We start from the raw sequence: 15,586 nt of genomic DNA, 5'->3' as shown, positions 1-15,586 counted from the left end.
CATGAATTTTCTCTAATTGGAAATATTACAACACTATTATTTTATGGACCATTTTTCTGGTTATACGGAAGTTAGGGGTTTTCAACATTTTTAAAAATTGGTGTATTTGCTTTGTTAGAAGATAGTTAAAATTATATAAGGAGCAATAGAAAAACCATTGGTATCCAATTGTTTATTTTTTGTTTTTTGATTGATGAGTAGTATGAAAGCTCGTGCTTCTACAGCAACATAGGCTATGTTTAGTTCGTGTCCCAAAGTTTTTTTTTTAAGTATACGGAAACACATTTGAAGTATTAAACGTAGACTAATAACAGAACAAATTACAGATTCCGTCTGTAAACTGCGAGACAAATCTACTAAGCCTAATTAATCCGTCATTAGCAAATGTTTACTGTAGCACCATATTGTCAGATCATGGCGTAATTAGTTTCAAAAGATTCATTTTGTGATTTACATGCAAACTATGTAATTAGTTCTTTTCCTCCACATTAATGCTCTATGCATGTGTCCAAACATTTGATGTGACGGAAAAGTTGAAAGTTTAAAGAAAAAAGTTTGAATCTAAACACGACCATATTTGCTTTAAACAAAATTAATTCCTATGGAGTATTTGAGGAGGCGGCTTGCAGCTGGTAGTGTTGGTAGAGTTGCAGTACCTACGACTTCCATCTTCTTTTTTTCATATCCTTTTTCCCAACAAGACCTGCGGTGTAGATGTTTTGGGGGACTTCTCTCCATTCCCTCTATTGACCGGAGGAGTATAATTTATTTTTCACCTTCTTTTAACATGGTTCTTGTATCTCGTCCTTGTTTTGTGTTCTCTCTAATCTAACGGTTCATGTTAGGATGTGTCACATCCCTCCAAAATCCCTTATATTATAGGACGGAGGGAGTACTTAGCTCTTAAACGATACGTTTTTTTATTAATAAAAATTACATATACGAATTTCTCGAAAAGCTATACGAATCCATTTTCAACTTTAACAATAGCTGATTCATTATCCATTTGTACGTATGTACATTCGAACAATGATAACAAAAAATCATTCAACCATTTTCCAGACCATATGGTAGTTGAGGTCACGAGTTCGATCCCCTGTTCCCATCACCTCCTCCCATACTGGACTACATACAGTGCACCACGATTACATGTTGCTAGGATTTTTCCAAGCAGCCGTTAATATTATTCATATATTTTTATAAACTTACTCCCTCCATTTCAGATTATAAAATGTTTTCACTTTAATCTAGTCAAACTGTTTAAACTTGACTAAGTTTATAGATTTTTTTGTAATATTTATAATACTAAATTTAGTTTAATCAATAATTGAATATATTTTCATAATAAATTTGACTTAGGTTAAAAATGTTACTACTACATTTTTCTATAAATTTAATCAAACTTAAAACAGTTTAATGTTGACCAAAGTCAAAATGTCTTGGAACCTAAAACGAAACGGAGGGATTAACATACAACATGTAATCGCTGCTAACGGCTGCTTGGAAAAATCCTAGCAACGGCCCGTTATGTCACGTCATTTTCGCACGCACACCACCTCGCGTCTCACCTTCCCCTCTTCCTCCGGTGGACTCGCAATCACTCGCTTGCCATTCTCCAGCACCAGCAGCAAGCTTCTTCTTCAGCAACTCAGCAGCACTTCACCTGCTGCTGCTGCGACCGCCGTGACCATCACCACCTCGTCGCCGGCGAGAAACCTGCAGAGGGCGAGGGCGAGTGCGGCGGAGCAGGGGATGGAGGAGCATGGCAAGGCGGCTGTCGGCTGGGCGGCCAGGGACGACTCCGGCGTCCTCTCCCCGTACAACTTCTCCAGGAGGTCAGTGAGAAAATTTTTACCGTGATTTTGTAGTTGGAGAAGATGCCTTTTCTCTCTGTTTCTGTGTGGATGAGTTGTTTAAAGATTCAGATCCTATAGGCTATAGCTAGGAGAATGGATAGATCAAGATAGTTTAGCTGTCAGATCAGTACAAGTGTCAGTTAGAAATCAGCAGTCAAAGAAGTCAAGAACAAGAGCCGATTCTTTATTTTACATTATCTGAAAGTTTTAGATGGTTTTTCACTTGATCTATGGACTTTTGATTAATTTGGCAGTAAATTATATTCTATAATCTGGAGTAGTGTTCAATTTGCTACTGTATGAGGCTATGAACTGTCACTTTTAAGGCTAATCTGTCTGATGGATAATCTTATCAGCTGCTGCTGCTGACAAAAACATTTCAGGGCTCAGAAGGACGATGACGTCACCATCAAGGTGCTCTACTGCGGCATCTGCCACACCGACCTGCACGTCGTCAAGAACGATTGGGGCAACGCCATGTACCCCGTCGTCCCCGGCCACGAGATCGTCGGCGTCGTCACCGGCGTCGGCGCCGGCGTGACCAAGTTCAAGGCCGGCGACACGGTGGGCGTGGGCTTCTTCGTCGGGTCGTGCCGCACCTGCGACAGCTGCGGCAAGGGGTACGAGAACTACTGCCCGACGATGGTGATCACGTCGAACGGCAAGGACTACGGCGGCGCGGCCACCCAGGGCGGCTTCTCCGACGCCATCGTCGTGAACGAACACTACGTGCTCCGCGTGCCGGCGGGGCTGCCGCTGGACGGCGCGGCGCCGCTGCTGTGCGCCGGCGTGACGGTGTACAGCCCGATGGTGATCCACGGGCTGAACGCGCCGGGGAAGCACGTCGGCGTGGTCGGCCTCGGCGGGCTCGGCCACGTCGCCGTCAAGTTCGCCAAGGCGTTCGGGATGCGCGTCACCGTCATCAGCACGTCGCCGGGGAAGCGGCGGGAGGCGCTGGAGCACCTCGGCGCCGACGAGTTCCTCGTCAGCCGCGACGCGGGCCAGATGGCGGCGGCGGCGGGCACCATGGACGGGATCCTCAACACGGTGTCGGCGTGGCACCCGGTCGCGCCGCTGTTCGCACTGATGAAGCCGATGGCGCAGATGGTGTTCGTCGGCGCGCCGACCAGGCCGCTGGAGCTGCCGGCGTACGCCATCGTCCCGGGAGGGAAGGGCATCACCGGCAACTGCGTCGGCGGCATCAGGGACTGCCAGGCCATGCTCGACTTCGCCGGCGAGCACGGAATCACCGCCGAGGTGGAGGTGATCAAGATGGACTACGTCAACACCGCGATGGAGCGGCTGGAGAAGAACGACGTCCGCTACCGCTTCGTCATCGACGTCGCCGGCAGCAGCCTCGGCGGCTCCGGCGACGACAAGATATAAAATAAAGCTCGCCGGCGCCGCCTAGCTTGCTTGTTGTGTGTCAGTGGCCTTGAATGTTTGGTGATGTGCAAACTAGCTACGAAATGGAGTACGAAATAAGTGGAGCTTATGTCTCTATCACTTCGTTATTAATTAGTCGAGCTAGTTAATTGTACTTATTATTGAGAAATGATGATAGGCCACATTGTTTAAGTCTAAGTTGCTCATATTGCTGAATCTTTTGATGAACTCTTTTTTAAAAAGAGGATAGGTTGTTAGTCATGATCACGTTCCCTTTCCATATTTTGGATTTTAAAATGCCATAATTTGTCGTACTTTCTCTTTTTAAATAGCTAACCACGCACTTGGGGTAATAGCAGTGCGGCTACTGCATTTGAAGAGCCAAAGTCATCAGCCAGGCTAGAAACATTATAAGAAACACTATCCATAATGCATACGATCTACTTTATTCTTCACGGTACATGATAGTGGGTCCCACCCATTCTCTCTCCTCACTTTTCATCTCTCCTCTCTCTCTTCCCTTTCCTTTCTCCACCAACCATAGGCCTCCTCCTTCGGCTACCCCGCCGCCGGCGCCCCTATCCCCCTTCGTCGCTCTCCCTACCACTGACATCGGCGGATCGAAGTAGCGACGAGCTCGGAACCGCGTGCATGCGTGGATGGCAAGGAGCTTGGGGCGTATCTGGAATGTCGACGCGTCCTTCTCGGCAACGATGCCTGGGCGAAGAGGTGATTGAAGCCGCGACGACGCCGAGCAGAGCAGCGACAGCGCTAGGCGGAGTGGCGGCGGGGCAGCCAGATGCCCGGATCCAGCCCATGGCAGCTCCCGTTTCCCACCATTGCCGGTGTAGCTCCCCTTCCCCGACCGCCGCAGCAGCTCTCCCTCCTCTTCGCTGCCCCCCTCCCCGCCGGCGCCTCTCAACTCCCAGACGCCACTCAAGCTCAATTCGACGGCCCGTGGCAACGGCCGCCTCTCCCTCTACTGAGCTCTCTAGATCCGGTGTGGTGGCTCGATAGCGTGGCGGTGGTTCAACGCAGCTCAACGGCACAGCGGTGGCATCTCAAAGACGATGATGACGGCGACTCCCTGGTATGCCTGCCCCCTTGCCTCGTTCTCTCTTTCTCCGCCCTGGCCACCGTGCTCTCTTTCCCTAAAGAATCACTAACGCATTTTGATGAGGAACGCGGGATCAACTTTGCCTCCGCTTTTCTCACTTGGGCACGGGAGAGATCGATGTGGCTGAGAATCTTCGACGTGGAATGCTGGGGCTGAATGCTACATGTGTATTGTGAATGGCCTTATAGTTACTATATGATTCAGTATATAAACTATTATTATCCTGACTCCTCAGTGGCAGGACATGTTTGGTATGTCAAATGGTGCCATTGAGCCACTTCACCGTACTCCTCAGTATTATTTTCTACTTTTCAGTTACTTTATCAGATTAATATTAGGAATTATTTGCTCTACACCTTTAAAACCATATTCTCGGAAGAAAAATCTTCACTTTATTGTATAGATAATTTATTCCAAGTTATTTATTGCTACTATTTATAAATTTATTTTAAAATATTTAATTTATTCCAATAATTAATGAAGTAGTAGTATGCATGTCTCTGTACTCCATCAGAATTCAGACACGACTGGCTTTGTGCGCCGGAAACGATGAATGAAAGCGTTTTGATTTATCATCGCTGATAAGTCATATTAGTATGTTGCTGCGCATCATATCATCAACAGTGCATATGCTGCTTAATTCAATGTTTCTTGTGTCAGAGTTGCAGAACTTCTGAAGTTCTGAGTGTCACCATCTCCGGAAGAAATCTTCTAATCCTTCACTGTTCAATGTGTAAGCTTATGTAGTTATAAAACCTTTGGATAATAATGTCAAATGTCATGATCCAGCGCAGCACGAGCTGAATGAGCCAACAGCTCATGATTAGCAGCCGGCGGCTAAGGAGAGGAGCAAGTAGGGCTAGTTGCAAAGAAAATAGGTGAGATTGTGACCGCGTCGGTTGATTATTGTTTTTCTCCGATCTTGAAGAGATTATTAAGATATATTTTACTGTATCAAGCATTCAAGCTCCTGACTACGTTCCTCTCCTTTGGGAGCTAATCTCACCGACATATAAAACAGAACAACTCATTAGCGTATAATTAGTTAAGTACTAGTTTTTCTTTTGAAAAATAGATTAATATGATTTTTAAAAGTAATTTTTAATATAGTTTTTTTTTAAAAAAACGTAAAGCCGTTTAACAGTTTGGGAAGCGTGCGTACGAAAAGAGAGAAGGGTGAGTTGGGAAAGAAAAAAAAACATAGCCTAACACTATTTAAGGTAATAGGTATACAAAGCCGGGAGAAAAAAAAATGGCCATTGTGTTTTGTCTTGATTTGTTCACATGGCACAGTAGTTAGCTCGAGATGCCATGGTACTGTCTGACGTCGCCTTTGATTGTGTAGATTAGCTTCTTTGGATGTCTATTTAATCCTGTATCACGCCCAGATTCCTGAGTCCAAAACCAACTACTGATAGTCTAATAGTATCGATCACTGAGGAAGAAGAGCATAGCAAAAGAGTGGTCGATCGTCATCAATGGAGCACGACGGCACGGCGGCGCTCGGCTGGGCGGCGCGGGACGCCTCCGGCCACCTCTCACCGTTCAGCTTCACAAGAAGGTCATAATTAACTACTACTTCCTCCGTCCTAAAATGTTGTTAACTAGGATTTGTCTAGATTTGTTGTCTTAGGAATCCCATCATAGATAGCAACATTTTAGGATGGAAGTAGTATATATCTCTGTCTTGTGCTCACCGTCGTCGTTTCGATCTGCCATGGGCATCACTGAACTTTGCGACGGTGATGTGTGGTGCAGGGTTCAGGAGGAAGACGACGTGACGATCAAGGTGCTCTACTGCGGCATCTGTCACACCGACCTGCACACCATCAAGAACGAGTGGGGCAACGCCATGTACCCCGTCGTCCCCGGCCACGAGATCGTCGGCGTCGTCGCCGGCGTCGGCGCCGGCGTGACCAGGTTCAAGGCCGGCGACACGGTGGGCGTGGGCTACTTCGTCGACTCGTGCCGCGCCTGCGACAGCTGCGGCAAGGGGGACGAGAACTACTGCCCGACGATGGTGATCACGTCGAACGGCACGGACTACGGCGGCGCCACCACCCAGGGCGGTTTCTCCGACGTCATGGTCGTGAGGCAGGACTACGTGTTGCGCGTCCCGGCGAGCCTGCCGCCGGACGGCGCGGCGCCGCTGCTGTGCGCCGGCGTGACGGTGTACAGTCCGATGGTGGAGTACGGCCTGAACGCCCCCGGGAAGCACCTCGGCGTGGTCGGCCTCGGCGGGCTGGGCCACCTGGGCGTCAAGTTCGGCAAGGCGTTCGGGATGAAGGTGACGGTGATCAGCTCGTCGCCGGCGAAGCGGGAGGAGGCGCTGGAGCGGCTCGGCGCCGACGCGTTCCTGTCGAGCCGCGACGGCGAGGGGATGGCGGCGGCGGCGGCGACGATGGACGGGATCATCGACACGGTGTCCGCGGGGCACCCGCTGGTGCCGCTGCTGTCGCTGCTGAAGCCCAAGGGGCAGATGGTGGTGGTGGGCGCGCCGGCGGCGCCGCTGCAGCTGCCCGCGATCGCCATCATCGATGGCGGGAAGCGCGTCGCCGGGAGCGGCGGGGGCAGCGTGGCCGAGTGCCAGGCGATGCTGGACTTCGCCGGCGAGCACGGCATCGCCGCGGACGTCGAGGTGGTCGCCATGGGCGACGTCAACGCCGCCCTCGGCCGCCTCGAGAGGAACGACGTGAGGTACCGCTTCGTCATCGACGTCGCCGGCACCCTGCACGCCGCCGCCGCGCCGTCCTAGGCTCCTAGCAATGTTGCCTTCGTGTCAACGTGCTTGCGTGTCATTGTGCGGTCGTGTGTGTAACCGTGAAAGGAGAGGCGTTTGGTAATGGAGCAATAACGTTGTTTTTGGACCGTGATGGTCCGTGGGCTTGTGATGGGTTATGTGGGCCACCTCGAGTTGGGCCCTTCTCTTGTCCGATTCTTTGTCCAAAGATTGAAATAAGTTCATCTAAGATCCCTTATGTTATCAACGAATCCGATTTTCATCCTTCAACCGAAAAACCAGATACGACGCGTCCCTCAACTGTCAAAACCGGTGCAGATGAGGTCCCTCGGCGGTTTTAATGGTGGTTTTGGCTGACGTGGCGCCTACGTGGCTGGTTTGACTCAGTTTTCATTTGACGTGGCATTGACGTGGCGCTTACGTGGCAATTCCATCCCTAAAAAATAATAAACCCCGTGGGACCCACCTGTCAGTTTAACACACAAGTTAATAAAAAAAATGGTGGGGCCACGTGGGCCCCATGTCATTCTCACCCCTCTCCTTTCTCCATCTCCCCTCTCTTCATCTCCCGCCGGCGGCGAGGCCCACCGGTTCACTGTCGATCCCCGAGTCATCAGCACGCACGACGATGTAGCCCTCCTCCGCGTCCTGCACCCCAACGATGAGCTCCACCGGGGCATCGAATCCTACGACTACTTTGTCTACATGGCCAGTGCCTCCTCGCTCCGGCGGCTGCCGAACCCGCGCGTCTCCCCCTTCCGCAACGAGGAGGTCGCCATCGTCCGCTGCTCCGGCGAGACCCGCTTCGTCATCGCCGGCCTCATGCCCACTATCAACTACCCCGTGTAGCCGGCGACAGATGGTGCCCCGGTGCGCCCTGTTGGTGCCGCGAGGAGTGCAGCTGGTGCGGAGGCACCTCGGCGAGCAGCCTCCTCCGAGCGGCCAGCCGGCCATCGCTGCCACAGGGAGCTGATGAAGCAGAGAGAGAGATAGAGAGAACGCTTGGTGGCCGGATTAGCAGCAACAAATCAAACAAAGGAATATTAACAGTAGTAGCTAATAATAAATAGCAGAGGTAGGAGTGGCACCGCAAGAACACAACAACAACAGCTCGATTACTAGTTTACTACACCGGCGACGATGACGACGATGCCATCTTCCCTGGTGGATTTGGCGGCAGAGGAGGAGATCAGCCGCGGCAGCGGGAGATGCGAGAACAGCCGTAGTGGTAGGGGTTGGTAGAGGCGCCGTGGCGGCACTTGTAGTTGCTGGCGCCGAGACGAGAGCACGGGACGCTGTCCCGGTGCAAAGACTGGTAGCTGATGTACCCTCTCCCGGCGAGCACGCGTCGGTGCGCCTCGCCGGACGCTGACCCACCGTGCCCTTGCACTCGCCGCGTGCGCCGCCGGTGGCCGACAGTATCCCCAGCTGCCGCCGGTCGGCCGGTGGAGGAGGGATGTGCGGCGGTGTGCGGTAGGTGCTCTCCTCCGGGATCGCCGTCGCCTGGTGGTGGTGGCGCCAATTCACCCCACCCCCCGGGCGCCCGATGACTCTCCCATCATGCCTGGAGAGAGGAGAGGGAAGATGGGGAGGGAGGAGGAGAAAGAAGAGGAGTGGGAATGACAGGTGGGGCCCACGTGGGTCCCACCATTTTTTATTAATTTGGATGAAACTGACATGTGGGTCCCATGGAGTTTATTATTTTTTCGGATGGAATTGCCATGTAAGCGCCACGTCAAATGAAGACCGAGTCAAACTAGCCACGTAGGCGCCATGTCAGCTAAAACCGCCGTCAAAACCGCCGAGGGATCTCATCTGTACTGGTTTTGATAGTTGAGGGACGCGTTGTATCTGGTTTTTCGGTTGAAGGACGAAAATCGGATTCATTGATAAGTTAAGGGACCTCAGGTGAACTTGTTCCCCAAAGATTCGTCCGATTGGAAAGGTCCACTTTATGTGTCGACTATGTTTAAATTTGAAATAAGTTCACTTTAGGTTCCTTAATCTGTCACCGAGTCTGAAATTTGTCCCAGGACCACAAAACTGGATACACCACATCCCAAAACTTACAAAACCATTGCAAACGAAGTCCCTCGATAGTATTGTCCTCGGTTTTGGGCTTTTGGCTGACGTGGCACCTACGGTGACGACACCTGGCTTGGGTTGGTGGCTTTGGGTGTGGCTGGAGCTCAAAGCCACCACATGGGCCCCACCATTCTTTATTATTTTATGTGTGTAACTAACATGTGAGCGGTAAACCTCATGGTTTTTATTTTTTTCGGATCGAATTGCCATGTCAATGTCACGTGGGTCCTGATGGCTGGTCCGCCGGCGTTGTGTCGCGAGAGAAGAAGGCGGATAGAGAGCTCAAGGCAGAGTATATATGGGGATCCCATCCTTCCCACCATTGCTGGGGCTGGAAAAAGGGAGGCAGGGAGACCGTGATGGCGAGGCGTGGAAATTGGCGGGGAGGAGATATTGTCCTCGCTACGGCCGTGTGGCCCATCGTCTTCATGACCATCATGTCGTAGCAAAAAGATGAGGGGATCGAGAGAAAGGGAGAGGTACTGATATGCGGGGTTACTATTTTTTTTATTTTGTTGACTGTAATTCCCATAATTGACACTTAAGCATCATGTTGTATGAAGATTAGGACAACGTGGCACGTAGATGCCACGTCAAATAAAACCCACTCTCTAGTGACTCGATTTGTACTAGTTCTAGAAGTTAGAGAATGTTAACACGCTATACCTAGTTCGACGTATAGACGTAAATATGGACAACTGTACATACGTTAATATACATTATGTATACGAAGTATATATATACATGCATATATACAATATATATACAGTTGTATATACGTTTTATACATACTTATAAAATCTATAAATACGTATACAAAGTATATATATATATATATATATATATATATATATATATATATATATATATATATATATATATATATATATATATATATATATATATATATATATATATATATATATATATATATATATATATATATATATATATATATATATATATATATATATATATATATATATATATATATATATATATATATATATATATATATATATATATATATATATATATATATATATAATTTATATGTATAGTACAAAGCTGTGGGCCCAGAACCGATTGCGCAGAGGGAGGCGCGACTATTCGCTAATTAGCAATCCCCCGTTCTATGCATGAGGCTCCTTACCAGGTTATTAACTAAATTTAGACACTACTACCCACCCTATTTTTCCGTGCGGTTGGATTTATTATCCCGTGCGGTGGCTCGGCCCGCCTGTAGGGCTGCGTCTAGGAAAATCGATATTTTCGTGTGCGGGTGGGCCCAACTTTTCAATTTTGGTACTAAATACTTTTAAAAACATGTAATGAAAACATTATATGTTAGCTACAAAATAAAAAAATAAAAAAGTGCCTACACTATTCCATTTATAAAAGTGCAAGTTTCTTCGCATTGCACCGATGAAAACTGATAAAAATGAAAGCAAATAAAGGATGAGAACAAGCTCTACATCTTTTATGTGAAACCCAATAAAAGATTTGAGGTCAAAAACTTCTCCCCTAATTTGTGTATGTTTAGGAGAGAGAAAACGCCGAAATTCATGTAATGGTTGGGTTGGGGGCTTATGTAGCTCCTCGCAAGCGGTTGGCTTATGTGGACCGCACCGCACGGGATAATACATTGTCCCGTGCGGTCCGCTTAAGCCATTATCCCGTGCGGTTGTCTTAAGCGGACCACACGGGATAATGCAAAGCCCAGCGCCGGCCTTCGGCTTGTTCTGGGCGGAGCCACTTACAGCCCGCCTAGAAGCTATCGGGGCTCGTGTCCAGGAAAATCTCTGTAGTAGTGAGAAAGCACGCCGGTTCCCAATCAAATGTTGTTAACCTTCGCTTTATCGACCCACATCGCTAATATATAACTAAATCACGGACAAGATGACTAGATGAGTTTCGGCTTCGCTAGCTGGAATTAAATTACTTAAATTAACCCCTTCTAAAGGTACCACCGATTTTAACATAAAAATAACTAAAACTCTGTAAATATGATAACAAATTTTCTTTGCAAATCCATGTTACATTTTTCGTATCAAAACGAGGCGCACCTCTACAAGAACCGTAAAGAACTAAACTTGTTTTAAACTCCAAAGATCAAAGATTATGCAGATTTACACAATAGTACAAACAAATTGCTTAATTGCATGTGTTCACTTCAGATGATCTGTCGGCGAATGGGAGCCCCCATCTTCTTAATTTATTGAACTTTCACACCAGAAGCACACAGCATGCAGTGCAACCATGGCAGCAACAGCAAGCGAACGTACATATTCCGGAATCATACACGAAAGTCCGGAAGCAAACGTACAAACATATGTACACACGTACAGGGAACAAGATCCACTAATATAAGATCTTGTTCCCTGTACGTGTGTACGTATGTTTGCATAAAACACGTATAAGTGACCGAAAGTCAAGTCACCTGACACGTAGTGACATTACGGTAGAGGATCCGTGTCGTACCCAAAGCTAGAAGAGGCCATCAGTGATCGATCGAAGCATGCGGGCATACACAAGTGTCAAGGACACGGTGGCAGCCGGGGCGTTCACGGCAGCATCTGCACCTCCACGACTTGGGATGGCGGTGGCAGATGCTACGGCAGCCCTGAACGATTGTGGCTAATTCGTCGGCCAGCAGGGTGGCCTCGTCGAGCTCTGCCTCGACGACCTCTCCATCGTCGTCGTCGTCGACCTCGAGCAGCCGACGAGGCTGTGGGGACGACGACGACGATGCTTCAGCCATCAGCTGGCCGATGGTCAGCGCCACCATGAAGATGGCTGCAATCTTGACAGCAGTAGCGGAAACCATGTATGGCAGATGTTGTTCTAGCTTAGCTTCAATTCGATGATGAGATATGTGTGTGAGTTTGGCTACAAAGTTTCACTATTTATAGAGGTCGAGAATTGGCTAGTTGTGCATGCATATATATACAAGATGATCAGACCAACAAACTATTAATGGCAAATTGGCAATTTGTTAATCAAGTGTGAGGTTTATGTATACTCCCTATGTACTCGTAAAGGAAGTCATTTAGGACAATGCTTAAGCCAAACCTTGGGAATATAAATCATGAATAACTCTCAAGTTATTGAATTTAAAAATATAAAAAATATATGAATATACTTTCATAAAAGTATACATATATCACTTTTCAATGAATATTTTTATAAAAACAAGAAGTTAAAGTTGTGTTTTGGAGACCGTGTCGCTGTCCTAAACGACTTCCTTTACGAGTATGGAGAGAGTAAAAAAATACACTCGAGAGCCAAACTACTTAATATATATATGCACAACACTTGCCACAAATAGAGCATGCTATCTCGTGTGTTAGATTCATCGAAAGCACTCAAGTAAGATTTAGCTTCCCACTTGATTAAAGTATGCTGCTCGTGCTCCCTGAGAATGAGACCACGACAGGCTGGATTATTGCCTTCTTAATGTGTACTGTAGTTCTTTTTCAAAAACCCATTTCACATATAGACCCCTAAAAATATTTTTGCAAAAATAACTTAACGTTGGGGTAAGTACTTTTCTTTAAGATATAATGAAATAAAAATTTTGACCTTTACTTCAAAGATAATACAACCATTTATTACAAAAATCTCTAAAAAGTGTCAATATTCAGGCAACAATAAGAACTACAATATTAATAAAGCTAACACATAAGGACAAAACAATTATTGAAGTTTATTTGTGAATCTCCAATCCTGATTGGTGAAAATCTGAATAACCGTAACTTTTAAATATGCAGCATGTATGAGCTCCTTGTTCTCTTCACACTTTTGAAGCTGTGCCCTGAACTAGAGCCAGTGCGTTGCTATGAAAGCACATGCATATAAGATTTATTTAGAGATTTATCGAAAACTACCTCATTCCTACTCAATCATAGAGTATAACACAAAGCAGATGCTCTAACAAATATGAGATTTTTAATTTTTGAGTCAACACCACCAAACCAATTTCCAGTCACATTAGATATACTATTAGGGGGTTTTGGTCCAAAGGAGTACCTACTTGGTGTCGAGGTTAGATGTATCAACGCCAATCTTGTTTGCATCGAGCCTCGCTGCCAGTTTCCAAAGCACCCACGTCATTCAACTAACTTCGCATAGATCTCATCCAGATTCAAGTCTTACTCCTTGAAAACAAAACAAATTACAGTAAATAAATTGGAAAATGATACTTTATCAATTTTCGCATTTTATTTGACACAAAATCAACGTAGATGTGTGGAGTGGCTGACCCCTCTCGCTCCACCCTCTCCATCTCTGCCACCACCTCTCCTGGCCGGTCGCCGTTGCCGCGCTTCACTCCCTCCTGGGAGTGCTCGTATGGGTAAGGGGAAGAGGAGTGAATGAAGGGAGGAGGAATCGAGACGAGGAGAAGAGGAGATGGAGAGGAGGGAGGAGGAAGTGAACCCACTAACATGTGGGTCCCACTATTTTCTCATTTTATTGTTTGACTAACATATAGATCCATATATTTAATTTATTTTAATTTTTAGATTGTTAAATTTTGCTCTACGTGCCACGTCAAATGAAGATTGAGTTAAATTAGCCACGTAGGCACCACGTCGGCAGAAATAATTATCCATACCACCTTGAGACCTATATTGCACCGGTTTTGACTTTTGATAGTTGAGGGATCCGTTGTATCTGGTATTACGGTTCGAGGACGAAAATCGAACTCACTATCAACTTAAGGGACCCAAAATAAACTTATTCCTTCAAGATGGGATTGAATTTGAGAGACTCATGGGCCTTAATTACAGCCACAGGTATGCTTGTCTTCTTTTAATATATAAAACATTTATGAATTTGTTTTAAATTTGAATTTGTTTCGAATGTATATGTATAAATTATATATGTACACGTACAAAATTTATAAATATATAAACTATGTATTTATACATAAAAACATGTATAAAAGTTATATTTATACATATCAAGTTTATATATAAACCTTATATTTATAATATATACATGTAATATAAACTTTATAAATATACATATAAATACCTTGGTTATACGTGGGAGGTAGGGGGCTGGGCTCTGAGGCTAGTATTGCCCCGATCGTACCCACCTCCCCCGATATGCGATCGGACACGCATTAGGGTAGCCACAATGTGGCCATAAGAAGAGGCCATAAGGTTTTATAGTGACTATATACATTGTGAAACAAAGCTATAAGGCATTAAATGCAAAAGAAAGCTTTAAGCTTATGGCTTGACCACAAGCAATAAAATAATAGGGTAAAATGAATGTGAGGATGAAAAATTTGCATGGCTGATAAAAGAAGTACTAGAATAGTACATTGTGGGACCCATCTTAAAATTTACTCTTGCTTCAAACATTGTGGTAATAACCATAAGAATAGTGGGACCCACCTTAATGCTACTTACGATCATAAACATTGGAGATGCCCTTAGCATCTCTTGTGAGGAAGACGATGGTGGTCTCGGTGATGTTGCTAGGATATATTGGTCGCGTACTTAATTAGGTCATGGATCCCACAATCTCCTAGATTTGTTTTTACATTTGAACCTTTCTAAATACTTATTTTATAAATAGACCAACCATAAAACCTATTTTGCAAAAATAGACCCATAACTCTCTGGACGCTAGATAATTAAGTTGGCGCTAAAACCTAATCTTAGCTTAGTGCTGATCCTCTACCACCTACGAACATTCGGTCTCTTCTTTCTACAATATATATTTTGCCGAGGATCTATATGGTAAATAAGTTTTAAAAGGAGCTAAATTAAACTACAAAATTTCCAGCTGCAAGGCCACGGTGTCGGTCCATTCACGATGCGATGGAGGGGGCTACTACTGCCACCACGCGTACACCCATACTGGCTCAACTATACAAACTACTCACGGAGAACTCATGGCACAACAACGTTATGTTTTTTTAAGATAATTACAACAACTTTATGTACTCCATAAACACGATGGTTCTGTTGTCATATGTTATACATGATACGGAGATAAACGAAGAAAATTAAACCACAGTATTCAACCACAAATACAGTGTATTCTAAGTTGTGCTTAATAGCGGTCAAGGTATGGGCACGAATGTAGTACTTACTCCATCTTATTTAGTTAAACCTTTGGCTGTAACTTCCTTGAAACAAAAACCGTACAGTCATTTCTATTATTAAAATTAAAAATTCAATCAAACGACCTTAATAAACATATAATCTACCCCCTCTATCCATAAAAAGTAAATCTAAAAGGGGATGTTTTTTGGATGGATGGAGTATACGGGTACATAATCCCTCCGTACTCATAAAGAAAGTCGTTTAGGACAGCGATACGGTCTCTAAAACACAACTTTGACTTTTTGTTTCTATAAAAATATTTATTGAAAAGTGATATATG

The 15,586-nt window shown here is 45.8% G+C and overlaps 2 protein-coding genes across 2 annotated transcripts; both read left to right on the top strand.

Moving 5' to 3' along the window:
- Positions 1-1,505: 1,505 nt before the first annotated feature.
- Positions 1,506-3,484, top strand: LOC4346989 (probable cinnamyl alcohol dehydrogenase 8B). Its single transcript, NM_001419164.1, has 2 exons — positions 1,506-1,835; positions 2,240-3,484. Exons 1-2 carry the CDS (start codon positions 1,528-1,530, stop codon positions 3,240-3,242), a joined length of 1,311 nt encoding a protein of 436 aa, NP_001406093.1. The 5' UTR covers positions 1,506-1,527; the 3' UTR covers positions 3,243-3,484.
- Positions 3,485-5,722: 2,238 nt separating this feature from the next.
- LOC4346988 (probable cinnamyl alcohol dehydrogenase 8A) lies at positions 5,723-7,341 on the top strand. Its single transcript, NM_001419163.1, has 2 exons — positions 5,723-5,920; positions 6,118-7,341. The coding sequence occupies exons 1-2, from the start codon at positions 5,838-5,840 to the stop codon at positions 7,112-7,114; spliced, it is 1,080 nt and encodes a 359-aa protein (NP_001406092.1). The 5' UTR covers positions 5,723-5,837; the 3' UTR covers positions 7,115-7,341.
- Positions 7,342-15,586: the final 8,245 nt, after the last annotated feature.

This window comes from Oryza sativa, chromosome 9 (genome assembly GCF_034140825.1).
Source record: "Oryza sativa Japonica Group chromosome 9, ASM3414082v1".
Classification (NCBI taxonomy): domain Eukaryota; kingdom Viridiplantae; phylum Streptophyta; class Magnoliopsida; order Poales; family Poaceae; genus Oryza; species Oryza sativa.
Note: the sequence above shows the minus strand (reverse complement) of the source record. Positions and strands in the feature narration are given on the sequence as shown.